This window comes from Dromiciops gliroides, chromosome 3, assembly GCF_019393635.1.
Source record: "Dromiciops gliroides isolate mDroGli1 chromosome 3, mDroGli1.pri, whole genome shotgun sequence".
In the NCBI taxonomy this organism is placed as follows: domain Eukaryota; kingdom Metazoa; phylum Chordata; class Mammalia; order Microbiotheria; family Microbiotheriidae; genus Dromiciops; species Dromiciops gliroides.
Genome location: NC_057863.1, coordinates 585,222,160 through 585,244,838, shown reverse-complemented (window position 1 = coordinate 585,244,838; position 22,679 = coordinate 585,222,160). Strand labels below are relative to the sequence as shown.

The 22,679-nt window shown below is 38.2% G+C and overlaps 1 protein-coding gene across 1 annotated transcript; it reads right to left on the bottom strand.

Moving 5' to 3' along the window:
• Window positions 1-16,625: 16,625 nt before the first annotated feature.
• LOC122750663 (olfactory receptor 56A4) lies at window positions 16,626-17,567 on the bottom strand. Its single transcript, XM_043997420.1, has one exon. The coding sequence runs from the start codon at window positions 17,565-17,567 to the stop codon at window positions 16,626-16,628; it is 942 nt and encodes a 313-aa protein (XP_043853355.1).
• Window positions 17,568-22,679: the final 5,112 nt, after the last annotated feature.

The following is a 22,679-nucleotide window of genomic DNA, read 5'->3' as shown; positions in this document are numbered from 1 at the left end:
TTGGCTATGTTTGTAGAAAGAAAGAAGCCATTAGAGAGGGAGAGATTATCTGAGTATATATGAAAGAGAAGGACTGACCTCTGGAACTAGATTCTAGATATATTGGGAAAAAATGGAACCAAAACTTCAGAAGGGGTATTAGCCTTTGTGAGATGTAGGTTTGCTTCTTTTGTGACAAGATATGCAGAGGAGAAAGTAGGTAATGATGCAGAAATGTTTTAAGCAATGGAGGAAGGAGTTGAGGGAGCTCCTGGATAGATTAAGTTCTGTCAGTAAAAAAAGAAAAAATGGTTAGATTGCCTTATTTACACCAGCTCCTTCAGGGGCATGTGTATGTGTGTGTGTGTGTGTGTGTGTGTGTGTGTGGGATGTTGATAAAGGAGGAAGAGGTAACAGTAAGTTCTCAGGGAGAGAAGAAACAAAAATTTGGAATACTTGCTGTGAGGAATGACACAGAGCCTATAAAGGGCAATAGAAGGGTTGTTTTATAGGAGGAAGGTCTAATAAAGAAAATTAGTATACATATACTGAATAAAAATTCTGTTTGATTTTATAAATTGTTTTTCACAAAGTCTTAGCTATCCTAGATTAGGGTCATAGAAATTTAATAGTGGGAATCCCTTGGGCTAACTCTCATTTACATATAGTTACAACAATGAATAGCCAATAGGTAGTGAAATGGTCTTGGGCCATGTTGTTTCTCTACTATTTTAGGAGTTTTTAATAATTACCTTCAAAGTTAAAATCAAAGTTAAAAAAATCACCATCAGATCTTTACACACAGATTGCTTGTTGCCTCCCAGTAATTAATTAAACACTAATGTTTTAGACTGTGGGGACCAATTTTTAATTGGGGAGTGTTAGCTAAGAGGCTTGTCTCAATATTGGGGCAAGGAAGGAGACCGGCAGCCTCCCTCAAAATAGAACAGGATTTATTTTAACAAGAACGAACTTAAAAAAAAAAACACAACACAAACAGGATCAGTAGGATCAAGGGAAAGGAAATAAAATGGGGAAAGGGAAATTATACAACTTGAAAAATACCACCGACCAGGAATCAGCTGAGAATACACAGCCCCACTCCTGTCACCTTCCAGCTTTCAGCTAGAATGGCGACTTCTCCACGTTCCCCTAAACCCCACACAGCCCCCAACCAATTGTCTGGCCGCTTTGACAGTCACATGACCGCCCTCACTAGGCTTCCAATCATCATAATTTTGCCAGGCCCACGTAGGCATCGGTGAGTGGTGATGACGTGAGGTGCCAGCGCCATGGCAACGGCTACAATCAGTGGATGGAGCACCATGTGGTTTGCGGAGCCCCAGGCCAGTGCGTGCCCCAGGCCAGTGCCCAGCGAGGCATAAAAACCTCAAATAACAATTAATTCTTTACAAGACTGAGATTTGAGTCTGATATTTTTTAGTTTTGTAATACTTCCAGATATTAAAAAAAAATACCTGGCTTTATCTCAAAGACTCAGGTTCTCATAGCGGGATATGCCCAATCTGCATCAGTTTATCTACAAGGGGCTACTAATCCTATGTGAGGGCCGGGGAACCTCACCCCCTCTTCCCTGCCCATGCATTCCTTTTCTTCCTAGACACTGTATCCTCTTACCTATAAGTCTGTTGTCTTTTTCATATATAAACGTTTCCCCTGGATTCCATTTCTCCATTTGCTCTCTCTCCCACGCAGAAATAACATTCATAATGAAACAGTCCTTGGTACTGAGAGAATGGAAGACCCAACTTACTGGCAAAACCTGAATTTAAACTTTTTGTTTAAAAGGTGAGAGGAGGAGAGAAAAAAATCACACAAAAACTCAGATTGTGTTAAATTAAAATTTTAATCTTAGAATTCATACAATTACACAACTTAACAGTTGGAAGGGAGCTCAATGATCATTTCGTCCATTCCATACTTGAAAAGAATTCTCCCTAAAACATACCTAACAAGTGAATATCCAGCCTTCACCTGGAAACCTCCAAGGAGGTGGAACCCACTACCTCTTTTTTTTTTTTTTTAAGTGAGCCAATTGGGGTTAAGTGACTTGCCCAGGGTCACACAGCTAGTAAGTGTTAAGTGTCTGAGGCCGGATTTGAACTCAGGTACTCCTGAATCCAGGGCCAGTGCTCTATCCACTGTGCCACCTAGCTGCCCCAGAACCCACTACCTCTTAAGGCCATCCTTTCCATTTTTGGAAAGCTCTAATTATTGGGAAGTATTTCTTGATATCGAGCCCAAGTTTGCCTCTTTCCATCTTGTACCCATTGCTCCTAGTTCTGCCATCTTGGGCTAAATGGAACAAGTCTTTTCTTTCTTCCTTCTGACAGACCTTCAAATACTTGAAGGTAGACTTTACCTAAAATTATCTCTTTTTCAGTCTTTTTCCAAGTTGCATCATCCTGCCCTCGAGGTGTTTACAATCCAGTGTAGGAACAAGTTATTCTTCAATTATTTTCATTTATGTCTGACTCTTTGTAACCCCACTTGGGTTTTCTTGGCAAAGATACTAGAATGGTTTGCCATTTCCTTTTCCATCTTATTTTATGGATGAGAAAATGGAGGAAAATAGAGTTGTGCAGGTTCACACAGCTAGTAAGTGTCTGAGATCTTATTTGAACTCAGGAAGATGAGTGTTCTTGACTCCAAGCCTGGTACTTTATCCATTGTGCCACCTAGCTGTCCTGTAGATATAACACACACATCAACATAACCCAATTTGATCCTCAAAACAGCTCTGTAAGAGTGGTGCTATTATTACCACCCTTTTACAGACAAGGAATCTGAGTCTCAGAACAGAGAGATGATTTGTCTAGAATCCAACAGCTCATAAGACATAGGTAAGACATGAACTCTAGTCCTCCTGACTCCAAGGCCAACTTGGGTCAGGTTGCCTCTCCTACTTACTGAATTTTTGATAAATTTAACTGGATTATGAATCACATGAAATAACCATTCCTTCACTGGTAATGGTATAATGTTTCTACTAAGATCTGGGTAGATATTTAAATCTGTAAAAAGAAGGCCTTTGGCTGCTCTGAGATTTAGGGGTCAACTTGCAAATGATAGCATTTTGGAAACAGTGAGAAGTATATGCAGTTGCCAGTCAATCTGGGCATGATATAAAGGTTAAATGGACCCAAATGGTATTAGTCTTGAGCAATCTGCAAATGGGCCAAAAGCTAATGCCTACACAGAGAATGTCAAAGCCAGAATTTGATGGCAGATGGTAGATGGGAGCTTTAAATCTTCCCTTTATTCAAAATAATTCCCCTGGAAGAAAGTAAGAGAATCTTGGTTTTCAAGTGCTACCCCACGAAGAAAATTTTGAATTTTACTATGTTACCACAAATAGATCAGCTTCCATGATGAAATAGGTGACCTTAGTCCACAGAAAAGGAGGTAAAATTACTATGAAGTGAATCTTTATGCTCTCAAAGTGATATTGTGAGTAAGGCTTCAAGGATTACTAAGCCTGATTTTCAGTCCCTGACCACACCACCTACTGTAGGATCATATTTGGGCTCTGTTGGTGTTATACATAGAAATGAATGTCCATCCTATTTCACTGGAAACTCCTGAAATTTTAAGTCAAGTTGGAAGTAGAAATATATAAAGCTATTAGGGAAATATGACTACCACAACACTTTTCTGGAAGGAAGGACCAATCTTTCCTTTCCTAATGGAAGGAGAAGATTTGAACTCAAGGCATATCCCTGTACTACCAGTGTTTTGATGTAACCTTTCTTGATGTTCTTCTATGGTGTGTTCTTTCTTTGCTGAAAAATAATAATTTTCTTTAAAAAAAAAATCCTGTTCTTTGAATGATTTGGAAGAGGGTGAGTGATTCCTGGCCTATAAATGCCAACTTGTGAAGAAAATTTCTCACTTTTAAACAACAATGAAATTATTTCAAATTTGGTTGGTATCATTAATAAACCAACCTCTATGAGAAAATAGGTGAAGTAAGTCTATTTGTAAAATGCGCAAACCCTGTCATGACTCAAATTTTTAAGAGCTCAAAATACTACTGTAAGAGTACAAGGAATACAAATCATGATTTTCAATCCTTGCTCACACTGCTTTAAAATCTATCTTTTAGGGGCAGCTAGGTGGTGCAGTGGATAGAGCACCGGCCCTGGAGTCAGGAGGACCTGAGTTCAAATCCGGCCTCAGACACTTAACACTTACTAGCTGTGTGACCCTGGGCAAGTCACTTAACCCCAATTGCCTCACTAAAAAAAAAGAAAAAAAAATCTAATCTTTTATCTAATCATATTTAGACAAATTAGACATAGATTAGGGACATCCCTTTCTCATTTGAATGTGGAAATTTCAACTGAAGGTTTCTTCCTATAGAGACTACAATAGACAATTGTATTAAATAAAATTTAAAAAAGTTTTTGTACAAATGAAATCAATGCAATTAAAATAAGATGGAAAAATTAATTGAAAAAAACACCACAATCTTTATAACAAGTTTCCCCAATAAGGGTTTTATTTATAAGATATACAATAAATAGATTTACATTTATAAGACCAAGATCCATTCCCCAATTGAAAAATGGTTAAAGTAGATGAGTAGACAGTTTTCAAAGAAATAAATACAACTTAACTAAAATAAAAGAGACTTACAAATTTAAACAACTCTAATATTTCATCTCATGTCTACTGGCAAAAACGATGAAAAGGAAAATGACAATTGGTAGAAGGACTGAGGGACAAGAGGCATATGAATGCACTGTTGGTGAAGATAGGAATTGGTCTGGCCATTCTATAAAGCAATTTGGAGCCAGGTCCCTGATACTCTAAAAAACTAACTGTAATTTAGGTATCCAGTCAATTTTCAACATTTGTGTGTTTAACTTTCATGACTTCAATAATTCAGGAGATTTTATTAATAATATCATTTATACTTTTTCATTGGCAACTGCACACATTCATGGTTATGTGCAGTTTGTTGTTGTCATTTCAGTTTTGTTCAACTCTTTGTGATCCCATTTTGGGGTTTTCTTGGCAAGGATAATGGAGTGGTTTTCTGTTTCCTTCTTCAACTCATTTTATGCATGAGAAAACTGAGGCAAATAGATTTATGTGACTTGTCCAAGGTCACACAGCTAGTGTCTGAGGCCAGATTTGAATTCATGAAGATGAATCTTCCTGATTTCAAGCTTAGTGCTCCATCCATTTCACTTATAGAAGAAAAAAAATGAGGGCAATGATGCCAGCAAACTTGTGGAGCAGCTGGTATCCTATTAGAATATATTATTTCAAGTTAGTGCATCCTTCATGATTTCAAATGCAATCTACCAACCATGACAGACAGAGTGTTGGAAGTGATGTCAAGGCCTCACCAGTCTGGGCATCTTCTGACATCAACTAAAGTCCCAGCAACCTCTCCCTAGGTTTTGAGAGGGCAGTCAAGGTAGAGAGGTTTATAGAAATATACAGTTTTATGCCTTCACACTGCCATCTGACACAATGGAAAGTTAAGATTCAGGTTAAACTAGAAGCTCATTATATGAAAAAGCCAATAAAATAGATAAACAATTGATTAATTTGATCAAAAAAAGAAAAGAAGAAAACCAACCATCAAAAATGAAAGAGGTGAAATCACCATCAATGAAGAGGAAATTAATACAATTATTAGGAATTATTTTGCCCAATTGTATGCCAATAAATTTGACAATCTAAATTAAATGGATGAATATCTACAAAAATATAAATTACCCAGACTAGCAGAAGAAGAAATAAAATATTTAAATAACCCAATTCTGGAAAAAGAAATTGATCAAGTCATCAATGAACTTCCTAAGAAAAAAATCTCCTGGACCAGATAGATTCACAAGTGAATTCTACCAAACATCTAAAGAACATTTAATCCCAATACTATATAAATTATTTGAAAAAATAAGTGAAGGAGTCCTACCAAACTCCTTTTATGAGACAAATATGGTGTTGATACCCAAACCAGGAAAAACCAAAACAGAGAAAGAAAATTACAGACCAATTTCGCTAATGAATATTGATGCAAAAATTTTAAATAAAATACTAGCAAATAGATAACAGAAATATATCACAAAGATCATACACCTTGAACAGGTGGAATTTATACCAGGAATGCAGGGCTGGTTCAATATTAGGAAAACTATCAGCATAATTGATCATATTAATAACAAAAACAACAGAAATTATATGATTATCTCAATAGATGCAGAAAAGGCCTTTGACAAAATCAGCACCCATTCCTATTAAAAACACTAAAGAACATAGGAATAAAAGGAGCTTACCTTAAAATGATAAGTACTATTTATCTAAGACCATTAGCAAGCATTATCATTAATGGGAATAACCTAAAAGTCAAGGATGCTCATTATCATCTCTATTATTTAATATCGTATTAGAAATTTTAGCTATAGCAACAAGAGAAGAAAAAGAAATTAGAGGAATTAGAATAGGTAATGAGGAAAGAAAACTATCACGCTTTGCAGATGATATGATGTTATACTGAGAAAATCCTAGAGATGGGAATCAATGGAAAAATACAAAAGAAGGTGGTACCAGATCTCAAACTATACTATAAAGCAGTAATTATCAAAACAATCTGGTACTAAGAAGAGGTAGATCAGTGGAATAGAATAGATAGAAACAACACTATAGTAAATGACTATAGTAATCTAGTGTATGATAAACCGAAAGATCCAAGCTTTTGGAACAAAAACTCATTATTTAACAAAAATTTCTGGGAAAACTGGAAAACAGTATGGCAGAAATTAGGTATAGACCAACATCTCACACCATATACTAAAAAAAGGTCAAAATGGTACATGATTTACAAATAAAGGATGATACCATAAGCAAATTAAGAGAGTATGTAATAATTTATACTAGGATAAGAATTTAGGACTAAAGAAGATATAGGTAATAAAATTAAATGTAAAATAGCTCATATTGATTATATAAAATTTAAAAGCTTTTGCAAAACCAAAAGTAATGTGATCAAGATTACAAGGCAAGTAGAAAACTGGGAAAGAACTTTTGAAACAAGTATCTCTGATAAAGGCCTCATTTCTCAAATATATAAAGAACAGCATCAAAAAATTTAAAATACAAGTCATTCCCCAGTTGATAAATGGTCAAAGGATTTGAACAGGCAGTTTCCAGACAAAGAAATCAAAGTTATCAATAATCATATGAAAAAATGCTCTAGATTGTTATTGATCAGAGAAATGCAAATTGAAACAACTCTGAGATATCACCTTACACCTATTAGAATGACAAATTTAACAAAAATGGAAAATATTGTTTGTTGGAGGGATTGTGGGAAAACTGGATGCTATACTAGTTTTGTGACCCTGGGCAAGTCATTTAACTCTTTGCCTCATTTTCCTCATCTGCAAAATGAGCTGGAGAAGGAAATGGTAAATCATTTTAGTATCTAGACAAGAAAACCTCAATGGTGTTACAGAGAGTTGGATATTACTGAAACAACTAAGCAAAAACAAAATCCAAAGTGAATACCTTGAGGACCCCAGGAAAGTGACTTCCAGTAATTGTGTTGTCACATGTGCTCTAAACCTGAGCCCACTTTTCTTTGGATGCTGTGGCAAAGTGTGTCGGAGTCTTTTGGGGGGATGTTTTGGACCAACATAATATACTTAATATACTTTTGTAACAACTAATGCTACCTTTGTAAATATTTTCTAAAAGCTAATTGTCTTGATGACTGATAGCAAGTGATTAATAATTAGAGTGTAGAACTTTGGATTTTGTTGTATACTTTTATTTTAATATAATCAATTTTGCCTCACTTTTCATGAATGATTTCTCTTTTTTTGCTGCTTAGAAAAAAATTCTCATCTACAATTTTGACAAGTTCAACCATTTTTCTTTCTATTTTAAAGTTAATTTGTTAGTTCTTTGTTTATTTTTCTTTTTTATGGTTAACCATTCTTTGTTAACTTCTTTTATTCAGTTACTTTTTATTCATTTTTATTATCTATTCATTCATTTGTTTGTTTGGCTTTTTTGCAGGGCAGTGAGGGTTAAGTGACTTGCCTAGGGTCACACAGCTAGTAAGTGTCGAGTGTCTGAGGTCAAATTTGAACTCAGGTCCTCCTGGCTCCAGGGCCAGTGCTTTATCCACTGCACCACCTAGCTGCCCCTGATGTTAACTTCTTTTGATAATGATTTTTAAACCTTGAACTGCAAGATTGCCTTCATCAGCTTTATTTAAAAAAACCCCAAACATAACTTTTTAAAATTTTTGTCTATTTAATTTCCTATTTAAATTTCTTTATCATCTGATATACCCTTGAATTTTTGACTCATTTTGTGTTAGATATATGGGTTAATTTATAATTGACTATATTAGTCCAATCCACCCATAAGCATGTCCCTTCAATACTTTAGCTATTCCTTTATTTTAGTTTATTATCTTAGAGTTTTCCTTATGGAGATTATGTATATTTCTATGTAATGGAAATATTTTATGGTTTTTGTTATTATGACAATGCTCTGGATCTACTCTCCCAAGTTCAATTCACACTGACCAGTCAGGTCCCCAGAAATTGCTTGCTACATCCCCTCAGGACTCTAGAGTATCCCTTAGTGGTTGGGGGATTGTTTTCCTAAAGCTATAGTTTACGAGTGCCCCCCCACCCCCGCCAGTGCTTCCTGCCATGATTGTCAGTTGATGTAAATTAGTAAACAGGTTCTAGGCAGGGGAAGGGATCAAGGGAACTTCTTTTATTTCTTCTCTGAAGGAGAATGACCTTCAGCCTGTGAATGATAATTTAAAATTGATTAATAAGAAATTAAAACTCCAGAAAAGTGAGAGCTCCTAGCTACCCTCCATTATATCTCTTTAATTTAAATGTCAGGGAACATAAAGGACTGGGGGATGTGGTCATTTAGACCTTGTGAGTGATCTTTACAAGATTGTTGAGAGTGGAAAAAGACCCACAGGACAGAATCCTGCTGAAATCCATTCCTGGCAAAAATTCTAGAATGTGTTAATTTTTGTTTAAAGACCATCTTTTGTTTTAGAATCACATTTATTTACTAATATATCTCTTTCCATTGCATAACCCATAGAGTCATCCCTTATAACAAAGAATAAAAGAGAATATAAAGGAAAGAGAAAAAAATAACAAAACCAACAAACACATTGACTTAGTCCAACAGATATGCAGCATTCCAACTCCATAGAATGGTTTCTCTGAAAGAAGGGAGAGATTTGAATAATGATAGCTCTTCTTCTGGGCCAAGTTATTTTAATTCCACTGTGTTGTTTAGAAAGTTTCATTGTTGTTCTTTCCATATGTGTGTGTGTGTGTGTGTGTGTGTGTGTGTGTGTGTGTGTCTATTGTTCAGATTGATTCAGGGGTGTGCTGGTAAAACCAGTAGAAGCTGGTTCAATCAGAGGGGACAACTTGTGGCTCTGTGGTCTGTGGGGGCCCCGTAGGGCTGGTGAGACACCAATTGCTTTACTCTGGGAGGAAGCCAAGGCTACAGCTTGAGGGGTGCCTGGCCCCTTTGAGTGGGTGTTGGGAAGAATCAGTCTGACCAAAAACATCCCCTCCCCCAACCTTCTCTTCACCTTCCAGAACAATCAATCTTTGGCCAGACTCTTCTGCCCATCCTGAGAGTGCCAAGTCAGATGAAAAGAACATATTACATACCTGAAATTCATCAATATGGAACTTGATGTTATTTGTGAAGAGGACCATGACATTGGGAGGTCATGACTTACATGGAATTGGATTCAAGTGAGGGATGACTATTCAAAGTCAACAGCCTCAGTTGATGCTCCAGAGCCATCTGGGGTCAGTGGCAAGATATATATCACGAAGACTGGAGACGGTCCTGGGTGTTTAAGGCAATCTGTTCCCTTTTGTGTTTCTTATCTGGTTGTTCCTCTCTCAGACCTTAGCTACTTCTTTTTACTTTGTTTTATCTCCCTCCATCATGCATATGTTCATCTGAGAAGATTTAAGTTTCTTCCAGCTTTGTACAATAACTGCCTTTAGAAACCATGAAGTAATTATAAAGAGAATTGCCCGACATTTAGAATTTTTTTTTGTAAAAAAGGGTATATGTAGTGTGGCCATTGTTTTCACTCTGTCTTGGCTATGAGACTAAAACCATTCCTCCATGCTCTAATATATGCTATAGATACCCTGGAGGGGAGTGGGGGAGAGAAAAATGGATCTCAGTTATCAGATCAAGAGAAGCAACATATTGTAGCAGCATTCATCTTATGCCTTCCATTGTTACAGATCTGAGATTTTGTGAGATGCTTTATGCTAATAATTAATGTGGTTGGAGAATGGGTACTGAACTTATAGCATCAGAAGAATAGAAAATATAATGTATTTTATGCACACAAATAAAAAATGATCTATTGTTCCATAGACAATGGAAATTAGAAGTAGAAAAGATCCCTCGTTTTCCAAAATATCTTGAACTTTTTGTAATTTTCATGTAAATTTTGTTAAGAAGCTTGGAGCTATTGTTAAATCTATCTTCCAAAACATGGTTTAATATATTACAGTATAAGTGATGCAAATGGGGCAGCTAGGTGACGCAGTGGATAGAGCACTGGCCCTGGAGTCAGGAGTACCTGAGTTCAAATCTGGCCTCAGACACTTGATACTTACTAGCTGTGTGACCCTGGACAAGTCACTTAACCCCAATTGCCTCACTAAAAAAAAAAAGTGATGCAAATCGTCAATGGATGAATGGTCAACTAGTAGCTCTTCTAGTAACTGGTTTTCTTCAATAAAGTGGCATTTACTCCACCCCAACCCCCCATTCCCCAGTCAGCTTAACAACTAGTTCTCTCAGGAAAAATTTATATATGATATACTTTTCCCATACAAACATTTTATTATTTTCCAGTTACATTTAGAGATAATTTTCAACATTTGTTTTTATAAGATTTCTAGTTTCAAATTTTTTCTCCATCCCTCCCCAAGACAGCAAGTAATCTGATATAGGTTATATATGTACAATCACCTTAAACATATTTCTGCATTAGTCATGTAATGAGAGAATAATCAGAGCAAAAAGGAATAACCTCAAAAAAGAAAAACAACAACAAAAACAATAGAAATAGTATGGTTCAATCTGCATCCAGATATATACAACATACTTTAAAGTTTAATCTGCATTATTAAGATTTTCTTACTCACTTTCTTAAGTCTATAAAGTGAACAAAACAACAAATCAAACCTTGACTTGTGGTATTTTCCAATTTCCAAGTTATTAATGCTCATGTTGACAATTTAATGATCTGCTTTTACATGATATCATATATATATGTATGTGTGTATGTATGTATATGTGGATATATACATAAACTTATATATTAATTATATATAGATATATGTATAGACACATAGGCACATATATATATATATGTATTATAGATAATATAATATTTATTCCTTCTGCTTACTTCACATTGCATCAGTTCATGTTTTCCCATGATTATCTATATTTATCATATTTTATACTTTCTTATAGCACAGTAATATTCTATTACATTCATGTACCATGATTTCTTTAGCTTTTTCCCAATCAATGGGTATTTACTACATTTTTTAGTTCTTTGCTCCTACAAAACTGTGCTATAAATATTCTAGCATATTTGAAACTTTTATTTTGACATTGACATCCTTGAGACATATGCCTAACAGTAAATTTTCTAGCCAAAGGTCCAAGATTATTTTAGTATAATTGAAGATTCTTTTCCAGAATGGTTGGATCATTCTGCTCCACCAATTATGTATTAATGTGCCTCTCTTTCTGCATCCCCTCCAACATTAACTATGTTTATTTTTGTCCTCTTTGCCATTTTTATAATACATTCATAGCATAGACTTGACCCAGTTATAGTCTGGGTGAACCAGATACCACCCTATGAACCAGGGAGATTACCCAGAGTTCTCTAGATTCCTGTGAGCTTGCTCTTGACTAGATTTTTGGGAAAACCTAGAGGAGAAACTATGAGAGACTGACAGAGGGTTGGATGAAATATCCCTAGGATTCTTTTCCAGGTTAAGTGTAAATAAGAACATTGATCAGAAGCAGGGATGGTGGACACAATTAGATTAGGAGTTTAGGATAAGATTTAGCTTGAATAATTAATCAAACCTGAATTTTGAAAACAGAAAGTATGACCTGGAGTCCTTGGAACCAGTGAAGATCATCAACCCTATTAAAAACATCTCCCCCATTTTCTCCCCATCTCTTATGTACCCTACCTTCATTTCTCCGGGAATAATTCCTCTCCCTCTGCATTTACCAGATAATTCTTTCACTCATGCTTTCCTCTTGTTCCTCTTCAGTTGCTAAGCAAAGCTGCACTGGGGACTTTGAGTTTCTCTAATTTTTACTTTCAAATGTGTGCTATTTAAATTTTGTATATAAAACTCAATGCCCATCAGTGCTTGTAATGTGCAAAGCAATAGTAAGAAAGAAAAAGGGAAGGGAGCGTTTCAATTCTCTTTTCCCCTCCACCAAATGTAGAGCAATTTAATAATTTCTTAAATTTTATTAATGATAATTTCTTCTTTTATCAAAAGTTTAAGGATATAATAAGAAGATCTGCTACTCTGGACCAATAAGGAATATCTGATTGATGTGGTAGAAACAATGTAAACCTCATAGGAACATAACCCCTGAGTTTCAGAATCCATCAAAATGGAAAGGATAGCCTGAAACAGTCTGAAATGCCAACTGTATTTAGGAAAAGAAGATATCAATGATTCATAAAATGGATGAGTGTGACCCTTGACCCATAATCTTACAAGAGAAGTCAACCACAGAAATTTCTTATAGGATCATGGGAACACAGGGCTATACAGAATTATAGGATCATTGATTTTGAGGTTGAAGCAAAAACAAAAACAAAAAATATCAGCCAAAGAGAAAAGATATTTCATTAGTTATGATGGCAATTTCAAGATGACAACTTCTTTATCACAAAACAAAAGATGGGCAGCTAGTTGGTGCAGTGTATAAAGCACCAGCCCTGGATTCAGGAGGACCTGAGTTCAAATCTGGCCTCAGACACTTGACACTTACTAGCTGTGGGACCCTGGGCAAGTCACCTAACTAACCCTCATTGCCCTGCAACAAAACAAAACAAAACAAAAAACAAAAGAGACACATTTTCAAATCCTCCTTAATAGTTCTGATGAGATTTCCAAAATTGTAATTATGAAGATATAAAGAAAAAAAACGCACCTAAGTAAAGGGAGGAGTTGGCTAAAGAAGGTAATGTAGATGCATATGGAACTCACCGACCAAATTAAGACTTTAAAAAGACATATGGAAGATGGTGGCTAAGCTGGAAGCAGGATAAACAAATGCGTGACATCTTTCATCATAATGTAAGAAGTACTAAAGCTCAGAATAAGCTGTCTGGCAAGGAAATAGGAGAATGAAAAATAAATTTTAAAAACTGTATTGGGGTAAATAGGAGGCTAAAGGAATAGAACAGCTCAAAACAAATGGGACTGTGTTAACAAGTAATGTAGAGAACATAGAGCTACTCTGAGTGTACTTTGCTTCTGTTTTCTCTAACAAGGAAAAATAATCTTTGGGAATTGATCAGGGGAACGTTCTAGATAAAGAGTTCTCAACCTGGGATTCATGAACTATCAGTGGATTCATGAATAGATTTTAGGGAATCCTTGAACTTAGAAAAAATTGCATCTTCATATTCACTAACTCCTAAATTAAATTGAACATTTCCTTCAATTACTTGAAAGCATTATTTAGAGAAGAGGGTCATCAGTTTCCCAGTCTACTAAAGGGGTCTAAAAATATTGGGAACCCTTGGTATATACATACATACATAGTTTCTTTAGATTTCAGCAAAGCACTTGACAAAGTTTTTCATGCTATTTTTTTGAATTAGGTGGAGAAATGTGGTCTAGATGAGAGTATTACAGAATTATAAAATCACAGCATCCAAGAGATCAAAGGGTTCTCAAATAATTGGAGATTATTTAGAGTATAACAAGTTTGTTGTATACCTTCAAGATTATGACATAAGAGAATAAGATAAAAGAACTATTTAGTCCAGAGAAGACAACAAAGAGGTACCCAATAGTTTTCTTCAAGTTTTTGTTGGATGGACTGTCATATGGAAAATTGAATTTGACCTGTCTGGCTTGGCCACAGAGAATAGAAGTAGGAGGGTGGATGTAGGCTGAAGAATGGGAGCTGAAATTGTGGGAGTAGTGGATAAAGCACCGGCCCTGGATTCAGGAGTACCTGAGTTCAAATCTGTCCTTAGGCACTTGACACTTACTAGCTGTGTGACCTTGGACAAGTCACTTAACCCCCATTGGCCCACAAAAACAAAACCAAACCAAAACACCCCCAAAAACCAACCAAATAAAAAAACCCAGCTAAGTAGGGGGTTAGCTAGTTGGCACAGTGGATAAAGCACTGACCCTGGATTCAGGAGGACCTGAATTCTAATCCAACCTCAGACACTTGACACTTACTAGCTGTGTGACCCTGGGCAAGTCACTTAACCCTCATTGCCCAACCAAAAAAAAGAGTTAAGTAGGCTTTGGTGGACTTGTCTGGTAACCCAACCCATCATGTAGGATAGGATTTCCATGAAAATAAATCATGAGCTTTTGGAAAGCTATTTGCTTTTGTTTGCAGGGAAACAGATTTCTTCCATATTGTAAAAACTTCTCAAAAACTCAAGATGTGCAAATTTGGAATATGTCTCATATGCATTGAGAATCAGACAAACTGAGTTCAGATCTCACCTCACTTAATACCTGCATAAATTTAGAAAGGTCAGCCTTTATGGGTTTGTTTTTATGTCTGTAATATGAGGGGCTTGGAACAGGTGACCCCTTAGCAGAAGGCCCCTTCTCTCTCTAACTTAAACATATTCTCTGTTATTTATGGAATGGCATCTATTGTTTAATGTCTTGACCATTTGGTTTAAACTTCAAGGGGATATCTGAACTATCATCCTAAATACCAAATTACTAGGATTAAAATAATTCAGTTCATCAAGTATTTGTTAAACTTACTAGGGGCCAGAACCTGTGCTAGGCACTAGGAATTCAAAGACAAAAAACATTAGGAATAGAACATAGGCACGCAGAAACATCATACAAGGAAAACTGAGGAGGGAAGGAGCACTGGCCCTGAAGTGGGGAAGACCTGAGTTCAAATGTGATCTCAGACACTTAGTAGCTTTGTAACTCTGGGAAAATCACTTAACCCCAGTTGCTTAAATATCCAGGGCCATCTTCAGTCATTCTTTTTTTTTTTTTGGTGGGACAATGGGGGTTAAGTGACTTGCCCAAGGTCACACAGCTAGTAAGTGTCAAGTGTCTGAGGCCGGATTTGAAAATCATTCTGATATAAATCTTGCCACTGGACCCAGATGGCTCTGGAGGAGAGAGTGAAGTTGGTGACTTTGCATTGTGTAATTTAAGATTCTAAATGTGGATTCTAATGTGTTCCCCCAGTTTGGGGGAAACTGACTAAAAATCACTGATAAAACGAGTTTAGGTTTTTAACGGTTTATTGGAAAATAGAAAGAAAAGGATTGAGAACAGAATTCTAACAGCCTAGCATTCCTATCTTTCCTCAAATTTCCTGTGAAGTCCTCTGCCGCCACCACCATCAAGTCCGGAACCCAAAAGGGGCAGCGCTCTCTGCGCAGGCTCCCTTTCCTCCTTCTTGTCTCCTCCCAGACCATAGGAGGCTCCTCCAGTTGATTGGCTGGTAGACTTGATAGACAGCACCCATGAGCAAACGTCATTTCCTGATGCCAAGGAAAAGCCACAATGCCTCTGAGGCATTTTCCTCATGGTGGAGCTCTCCACAGCAAGTCTCCAGTAGGTGGTGTCATTCCAATCATTACAGTATAGCCCTCCTTCACTTAAATCCAATTCACTACAAGTCATATCACCTTCATGTTATGGTCTTCTTCGACCATAACACCACTAAAAGATAGCATTTATATAGAGCTTTAAAGTTTGCAACGTTTTTTTACAAGCATTATCTCATTTGATCCTCACAATAATTATAGGAGGTATATTGTTTCAGTTTTATATATATAACAAAACTGAGGTAGGCAGAAGTTAGATGACCTGTCCAGGGTAACAAAGTTAATAGGTACCTGAGGCAGGATTTGAAGTCAGATATTCTTGTCTAGTACCCTATTGACAATTTCATTTTTGACTCACTGTCCCACAGAGGGGGAGTGTCTCTAACTGGCCACTAGGTAAATCATCTTGCTGCCTGCCTCAGGAAGGAGAAAACTTCTTCACCCAGAAGACCTTGTCAGTGACTCTCATCCTGATGGTCAGTAGGCATTTCACTCACAGTTATCCCGACACTCACCTCCAGCAATGAAGACCATTAGAAATAGGAAAACTGAAGCTCAGGAAAGGAAGGAATATGTACATGTTCCTTTAGGATCTAAGGAAAAACGAGGATAAGAACTCAGCCCTAGAGTAAAAAAAAAGTAAACAACAACAATAAAAACCATCCCAACTCAGAAAACATCAAACTACTTCTCACTATAAAGTCTGTATCCTAGGGCAGAAATGGGCTCCTTATGTACCTCACAGCCTCCTTAGTAACCTCTGGATCCCCTGCTTGATTTCCTTGGTTCTCACGCCATACACTATGGGGTTCATGGCTGGGGGGATGAGATGGTGCAAGATATTGAGCAGAATGGGGACATCAGGAGGGATTCTCTTTCTAGCCACATTGGTGATAATCAGGACCAGTAGGATGGTGCTGAAGAAGAGAATGAGGATGAAGTGGGAGCCACATGTGCTCAGGGCTTTGGCAGCAGCCCCCTCTGCCTTGATCCTCAGCACAGCCTGAAGGATAAAGGTATAGGAGAAGATGATGAGGATGAGATCAGAGCCCAGCAGGGTCCAACCAGCTACTAACTGATAGAGCCGATTGAGAGTGATATCATCACAGGAAAGTATGGAAACAGATAGGTTGGTGCAGATGCAATTCTTGATGATGTTCCGTGCACAGTATTGTAGTCGGGCAGAGAGGATGGGGACAGGCAGGGAAAAGAGGGCATTCCGAGCTATGACAAAAACAGCAGCCTTGGCCACAAAGCGGTCAGTGATGATGGATGGATATCTCAGGGGGTGACAGATGGCCACATAACGGTCATATGCCATGACCATGAAGGTGCAGGATTCCATGGTTAGGAAACTATTCATGACAAACATCTGGAGGAAACAGGCAGAGAAACTGATGGTTCTGAGATCAAACCAGAAGATAGCTAGGACCTTGGGGATGACAGTGAGGCAGAGCACAATGTCCAGCAGGGAGAGCAGGCTGAGCAGGTAGTACATGGGCTCATGGAGAGAGGCCTCCAGCCAGATGGTGAGCAGGAGGGTGGCATTGGCAGCCATGGCCAGGAGGAAGAGCAGGCTCAGGGGCAGGGAGAGCCAGTGCTGCCAGCTCTGGAATCCAGGGAAGCAGATGAGGAGGAACTCAGAGAGTGTGGCAGAAGAGCTGTTATATCCAGATGCCATGGAATAGATTGTGAGCTGAGCAGCCTTCTGCCAGAGAGCCAGTAGGAGTTGAAACATCAGAAATTGAGGCTTTTCTGGGATTCACCAAGATGAGATGACATCTCCTCTGGACAACACAGAGGCCACATCTGGCTCTCTTTGGTTATAATGACCCGTTCCTGGAAGGAGATGTTGAAAAGAAGTAAAAATGTAGGTCCTTTCTATTGACAAGTCATCTGATGATCTCATGCCTCTTCCCCCATCCCCTTTTCCCCAAGTGAAAGGAAGGGGTTCAATCTGATCATCTTACATCTGTCAAGCCCTCTAGTTGTAATGTCTTACAAGTTCTAGAAGTGTGGAACACAGTTATATGGGAAGATGCTCCTGGGAATGGATAGAGCCAGAGGGGAAACTACCTCTTGTTGGGAATTTTGCTCCTTTGTACATTAACTTATTAAAGTGGACACCAAGGTTTCTGTGGGGTGAGAGTGGATGGTTAGCAAGAGATGAAATTATCACTTGATGGGGTGCAGGAGGGGCCTTCTAGGGTTTTTAGACTAGGAGCTGGGGAGGGAAGGTGGTTCATTCTTTGAACCCAGATTTCCAAAGCATCTGCTATTTTCTTTGGGGCTCCTTAGCTCAGCAAGACAGTGTATTTGAGTCCTAGTCTCTGACACCAGTACCAAGCAAATTGCCCATCCACTTATGGAGTCCTAATTCTTAGTGTCCCCATTTCTACTACATAATTAACTACTTACATTTACATCTCTATACTTCAATCTTAATTCAATGATTATTTTCTCTCCCTACTTTGTTTCTTCATCTTTTTTTCCCAGCTGGGTGGCACAATGGAAAGGGTACCAGGCCTGGAGTCAGGAAGACCTGAGATCAAATCCAGCTTCAGAATCTAACTAGCTAAGTGACCTTCTGTTTGCCTCAGTTTCCTCATCTATAAAATGGGGATAATAATAGCACTTACCTCCAGTAGCTAGTGAGAATCAAAGGAATTAATAATTGTAATGCCCTTAACATTGTACCTGACAGCGCTATATAATTTTTAGTAATTATTATCATCATCACTTCCTTTGGATCTCTTCCTGGTGCATATTGCCTTTTTTCCTTTCTTTCCTTAACTGAATATTTTTACGTCAACCAGATTCTATATTCTAGACTTCAAAAAAATTTTCATACTCTGGTGTTCCTCTGGACATTGACATAGATCACTGGGTACCATGTAGGAGAATGCAGGCATCAAAAGGCACTGACTTTTCCTTTGATTGTACAGCCATTGATAATGGGGGTGGTGGGGTATTAAATATCTATCATGATAAATGAATCATTGACAAGAGGCCAGAGCAAGGAAGGAACTGGGAATCCAGGGAAGGGTTGGGTGGCTGAACCCCTTTTAATCCATCATGATTCAACATGCTAGGCACCATTAGCTTCCCTATCCACCCAGAGAGGTCCTAAGGTCCCTATACAAAATTCTCCATTCCCTCTTTTTCCACTGAGTCAGAGGTTAGCAGGAGAATTCATTAGCAGAAGCCCTCTAATCACAGCCAGCTCTGATCTTAAATAGAGAAACAATTCTAGATCCTTGCACAGGGTGTTTCCCCCAGTCTAGCCCTGATCTTACCCCTGGTTACTGAGCCAGAATGGATTCTTAATTCCCAAACTCCGACTCTTTCTTCTGTGTCTCCTAAGACTCACAGGGACAGATCAGCAAGGTCCTGTTGTACAGGGAACACCACTGGCATGGAGGGTTTTATGGACTCTAGCCCCTCTTCCTTGGGGTCCATAGGGATATGGGGTGGTTTATGCCTCATGTGAGTTCCAGGCATGAGGTTTGGAAGTTAACGGCTTGACCCCAAGGGTCCCTATACCCAGGATGGTTCTGGGTATGGGAGGGAAGAAAGAAAACACTTGAGACTAAGCCCAGTCCTGGGCAAGGGGTAGATGAGGAATGGAGAGTTCTATAATCAAAATTGAATTCCCCAGGGCATGAGAAAGATAATTATCTGGGAAATAAGGAAAATGCCATTAATGTATTTTTCCATAAAAACATGTGTCTACACACTCATACTCAAATACACATACAAATACATACAGCCTCTACTCTTCCCCCCAAATCCAGAACATTTTTATACTACCATATAGAGTCATTCCTTAGGCTGCATAGAACCACTTAGCAAAAAATTCTGTCTTTAATCTTTTACTTCTTGGTAACATCCACATCCACACACACACATGTAGATCCACATACATATATACATCATAGTCATTCTGATGGGAGGTGTAAAGATATAGATACATCCATACATATGTACATAGGTAGATGGATAAATAGATGGATATAGATAGATGGAGATATAGATTATAGTACTCTCCATTCCCAATTCCCCCTTCCTTATCTCCCCCTTGCCCAGGCCTTGGCTCATTCTCAAGTTTTTTCTTCCTTCCTTCCCACTGCAGAGATAGATAGATAGATGATAGATGATAGCTAGCTAGCTAGATGGATGGATGATAGATAGATAGATGATAGATAGAAAGATAGCTAGATATCTCTTAGTCATAGTAAAATCTTAGATTTTTTTCCTCAGTCTTTTACCTTTTTGCCCATCTACTGCATTTTGCACTGTTGATCACCCACCTTCTCGTGGATACTATCTCATTTTTGTATTTTTGTGACAGTATTCTCTCCTGGTTTGCATCCTAATTGTCTGGCTGCTCCTTCTCAGTCTCCCTTGCTGGTTTATCATGATCCCAGAATGTGGATCTCTTCTCTTATCCCATTATACTCTCTCTGATAATCCTCAGCTCCCATGAGTTTAACTATACTTTCTATGGAGATGATTTCCAGATCTATTTATCCAACTTTAACCTCTCTCCTGAACGTCAATCTCACATCACTAATTGCCAAATGGATATCTCAGATTATATATCACAAAGACATCTATTATTCGACATATCTAAAACCTACTACATTATCTTTCTCTCTAAATCTTCCCTTCTTTTAGTGTCTTAGGCTCATAATAATGATATTATCCTTTACTCATCTTTCTCCCTCATCCCTTATATACAGTCAGTTGCCAAATCTGACCATTTCTACTTTCACAACGTCTTTTAAGTCCAGTCATTCTCTACACTCACGGAGTTCCTTCAGGCTCTCATCACCTCTCACCTAGAGTATTGCCAGCAGCCTCCTAATTGATCTCCCTGCCTCAAGTCTCTCCTGACCTAGTTTCTTCTATATAATGTTGCCAAAGTACTTTTCCTTAAGTGTAGATTGGATGATATTCCTCTCCTATTCAACCAATACCAGTGGCTTCTTATCGCCTCCCAAATAAAATATAAGCTCATCTATGTAGCTTTTACAATTCTTTATTCCGTGCCCCAGCCTATCTTTACAAATTCACTGGCTATTTTACTCCTTTCTGTACTATTTGATCTAACCCAACCAACCTTCTCTATTCCTCACTCGCATTTCATCTTTCATTTCTAAGCCTATATACAACTTGTCTCACAAGCCTAGAATAAACTCTTTCCTTACCTTTACCTCATAGAGTCTTTTCCCTTAAGATGTAACTCAGATGGCAAGCTATAGGGTGTGTTCAGGGAAGATTAGTACCTTTGGTGTGATGGCTGTCAAGCCCTTTCCAGGGTTGCTTTCCACCTTTGGTGTCCACCTGTTTTACCTAACTCTCACCTGTGGCTCCAAGAATCTATAGTATGTATAGTGACCACACCCTGGTAAACCATTTCATCAGGTGGGCTAAATCAGGTTGAGGGTAACCAAGGGGTCTCAGACCCTTTGGTGAATTAAAGGAGTGCCTACCCCAATAAAGTGAAAACTTCCCCTGGTGGAATGGGTGAGTAAAAACAATTTGTTCCAATGGCATTGTGGTAAAAAATGGAAGTTTTAGCTGAATCATTTGAGAGTTGAGCACATGCTACTGAAGCGGCTTTTGAAGGACTGCCCTTTTGGGGAGGAGACTGGGACGAATGGCAGTGCGCCTGCTGCTGCCCGGAGAGCCGGCCAAGAACACCGTACTTCTGGGACGCCAATTTAAAACTGAGGGTGAAACGGAAATTCGAGCTCACTCTGGCTTCTCAGCTTAGTGGTGGCAGCTTAGCTGTGGAGGCACGCGAGTTTAGTGGTGGTCGGCTCTGGTTCTCGGCCTGGCAGGCAGTTTTGGGATTCGGTGAGTTTTATAATGGAATCTAGACTAAACTTAGATCTAAGATTATTCATTTGTATTTCTACTTTCCTATTTACCTAATCAGTATCACCTTTTGTTGTCTAATTAATTCCCAAACAATAAAAGCTAATCCCTCACTGATTAAAGCTCAGAGGCTTCTTTTTCTTAGTGGTCTGGGAGATGTATAAGGGAAAAGTTAAAGGGTGAGTTTAATGCTCGTATATCCAATTTTAAATCTCACAGTATGAAGGTGGCTGAAGCAGGCATGGTGGAACATTTAGGGCTTGATTAGACACTGAAGAAGCCAAGGTCATCCAGTGCACCCCAAACTATCACCAGTTATCTTGACTCTGTCTTGCCAGTGGGCTTTGTTGACTCTTCAAAAGAGAGGGAAGCTGATGACTTTGTTTGTGAGACTCCAAAGAAAAGTATGGGAGAGAAGAGGTATTAGACTGCCTACCGAACTGAAGGTCTGGTTGTGTTGACCCCGTTGTTGTATGACTGTGAAACCTAGACAGCCTACCAGTGCCATGCCAGGAAACTGAATCACTTCCGTTTGAATTATCTTAGAAAAATTTTGAAGATAAGCCTGACATGCTAAGGTGCCAGACACTGAAGTCCTTTCTAGGGCTAAAGTGTCAAGATTTTAAACTCCACTATAGATAGTGCAACTTTCTTGGCCTGGCCACATTGTTTAAATGCCAGAAGGACATTTGCCTAAAATACTATTTTATGGAGAACTCACACAAGGCAAGTGCTCACATGGAAGTAAGAAGAAGCAATACAAGGACACTTACAAAGTCTTTCTGAAGAGCTTTGGAATAGATTGTGTGATGTGGGAGATAATGTGGCAAAGGAATACCCAGCATAGCATTCCTGTGTCAAAGAATGTGCTGCACTTTATATACATAGCAGAATTTCAGTAGCTCAAAAG

Bases quoted from the DNA above. Each gene is read 5' to 3' on its own strand.
- LOC122750663 (XM_043997420.1), bottom strand. From the start codon at position 17,567: ATGGCATCTGGATATAACAGCTCTTCTGCCACACTCTCTGAGTTCCTC.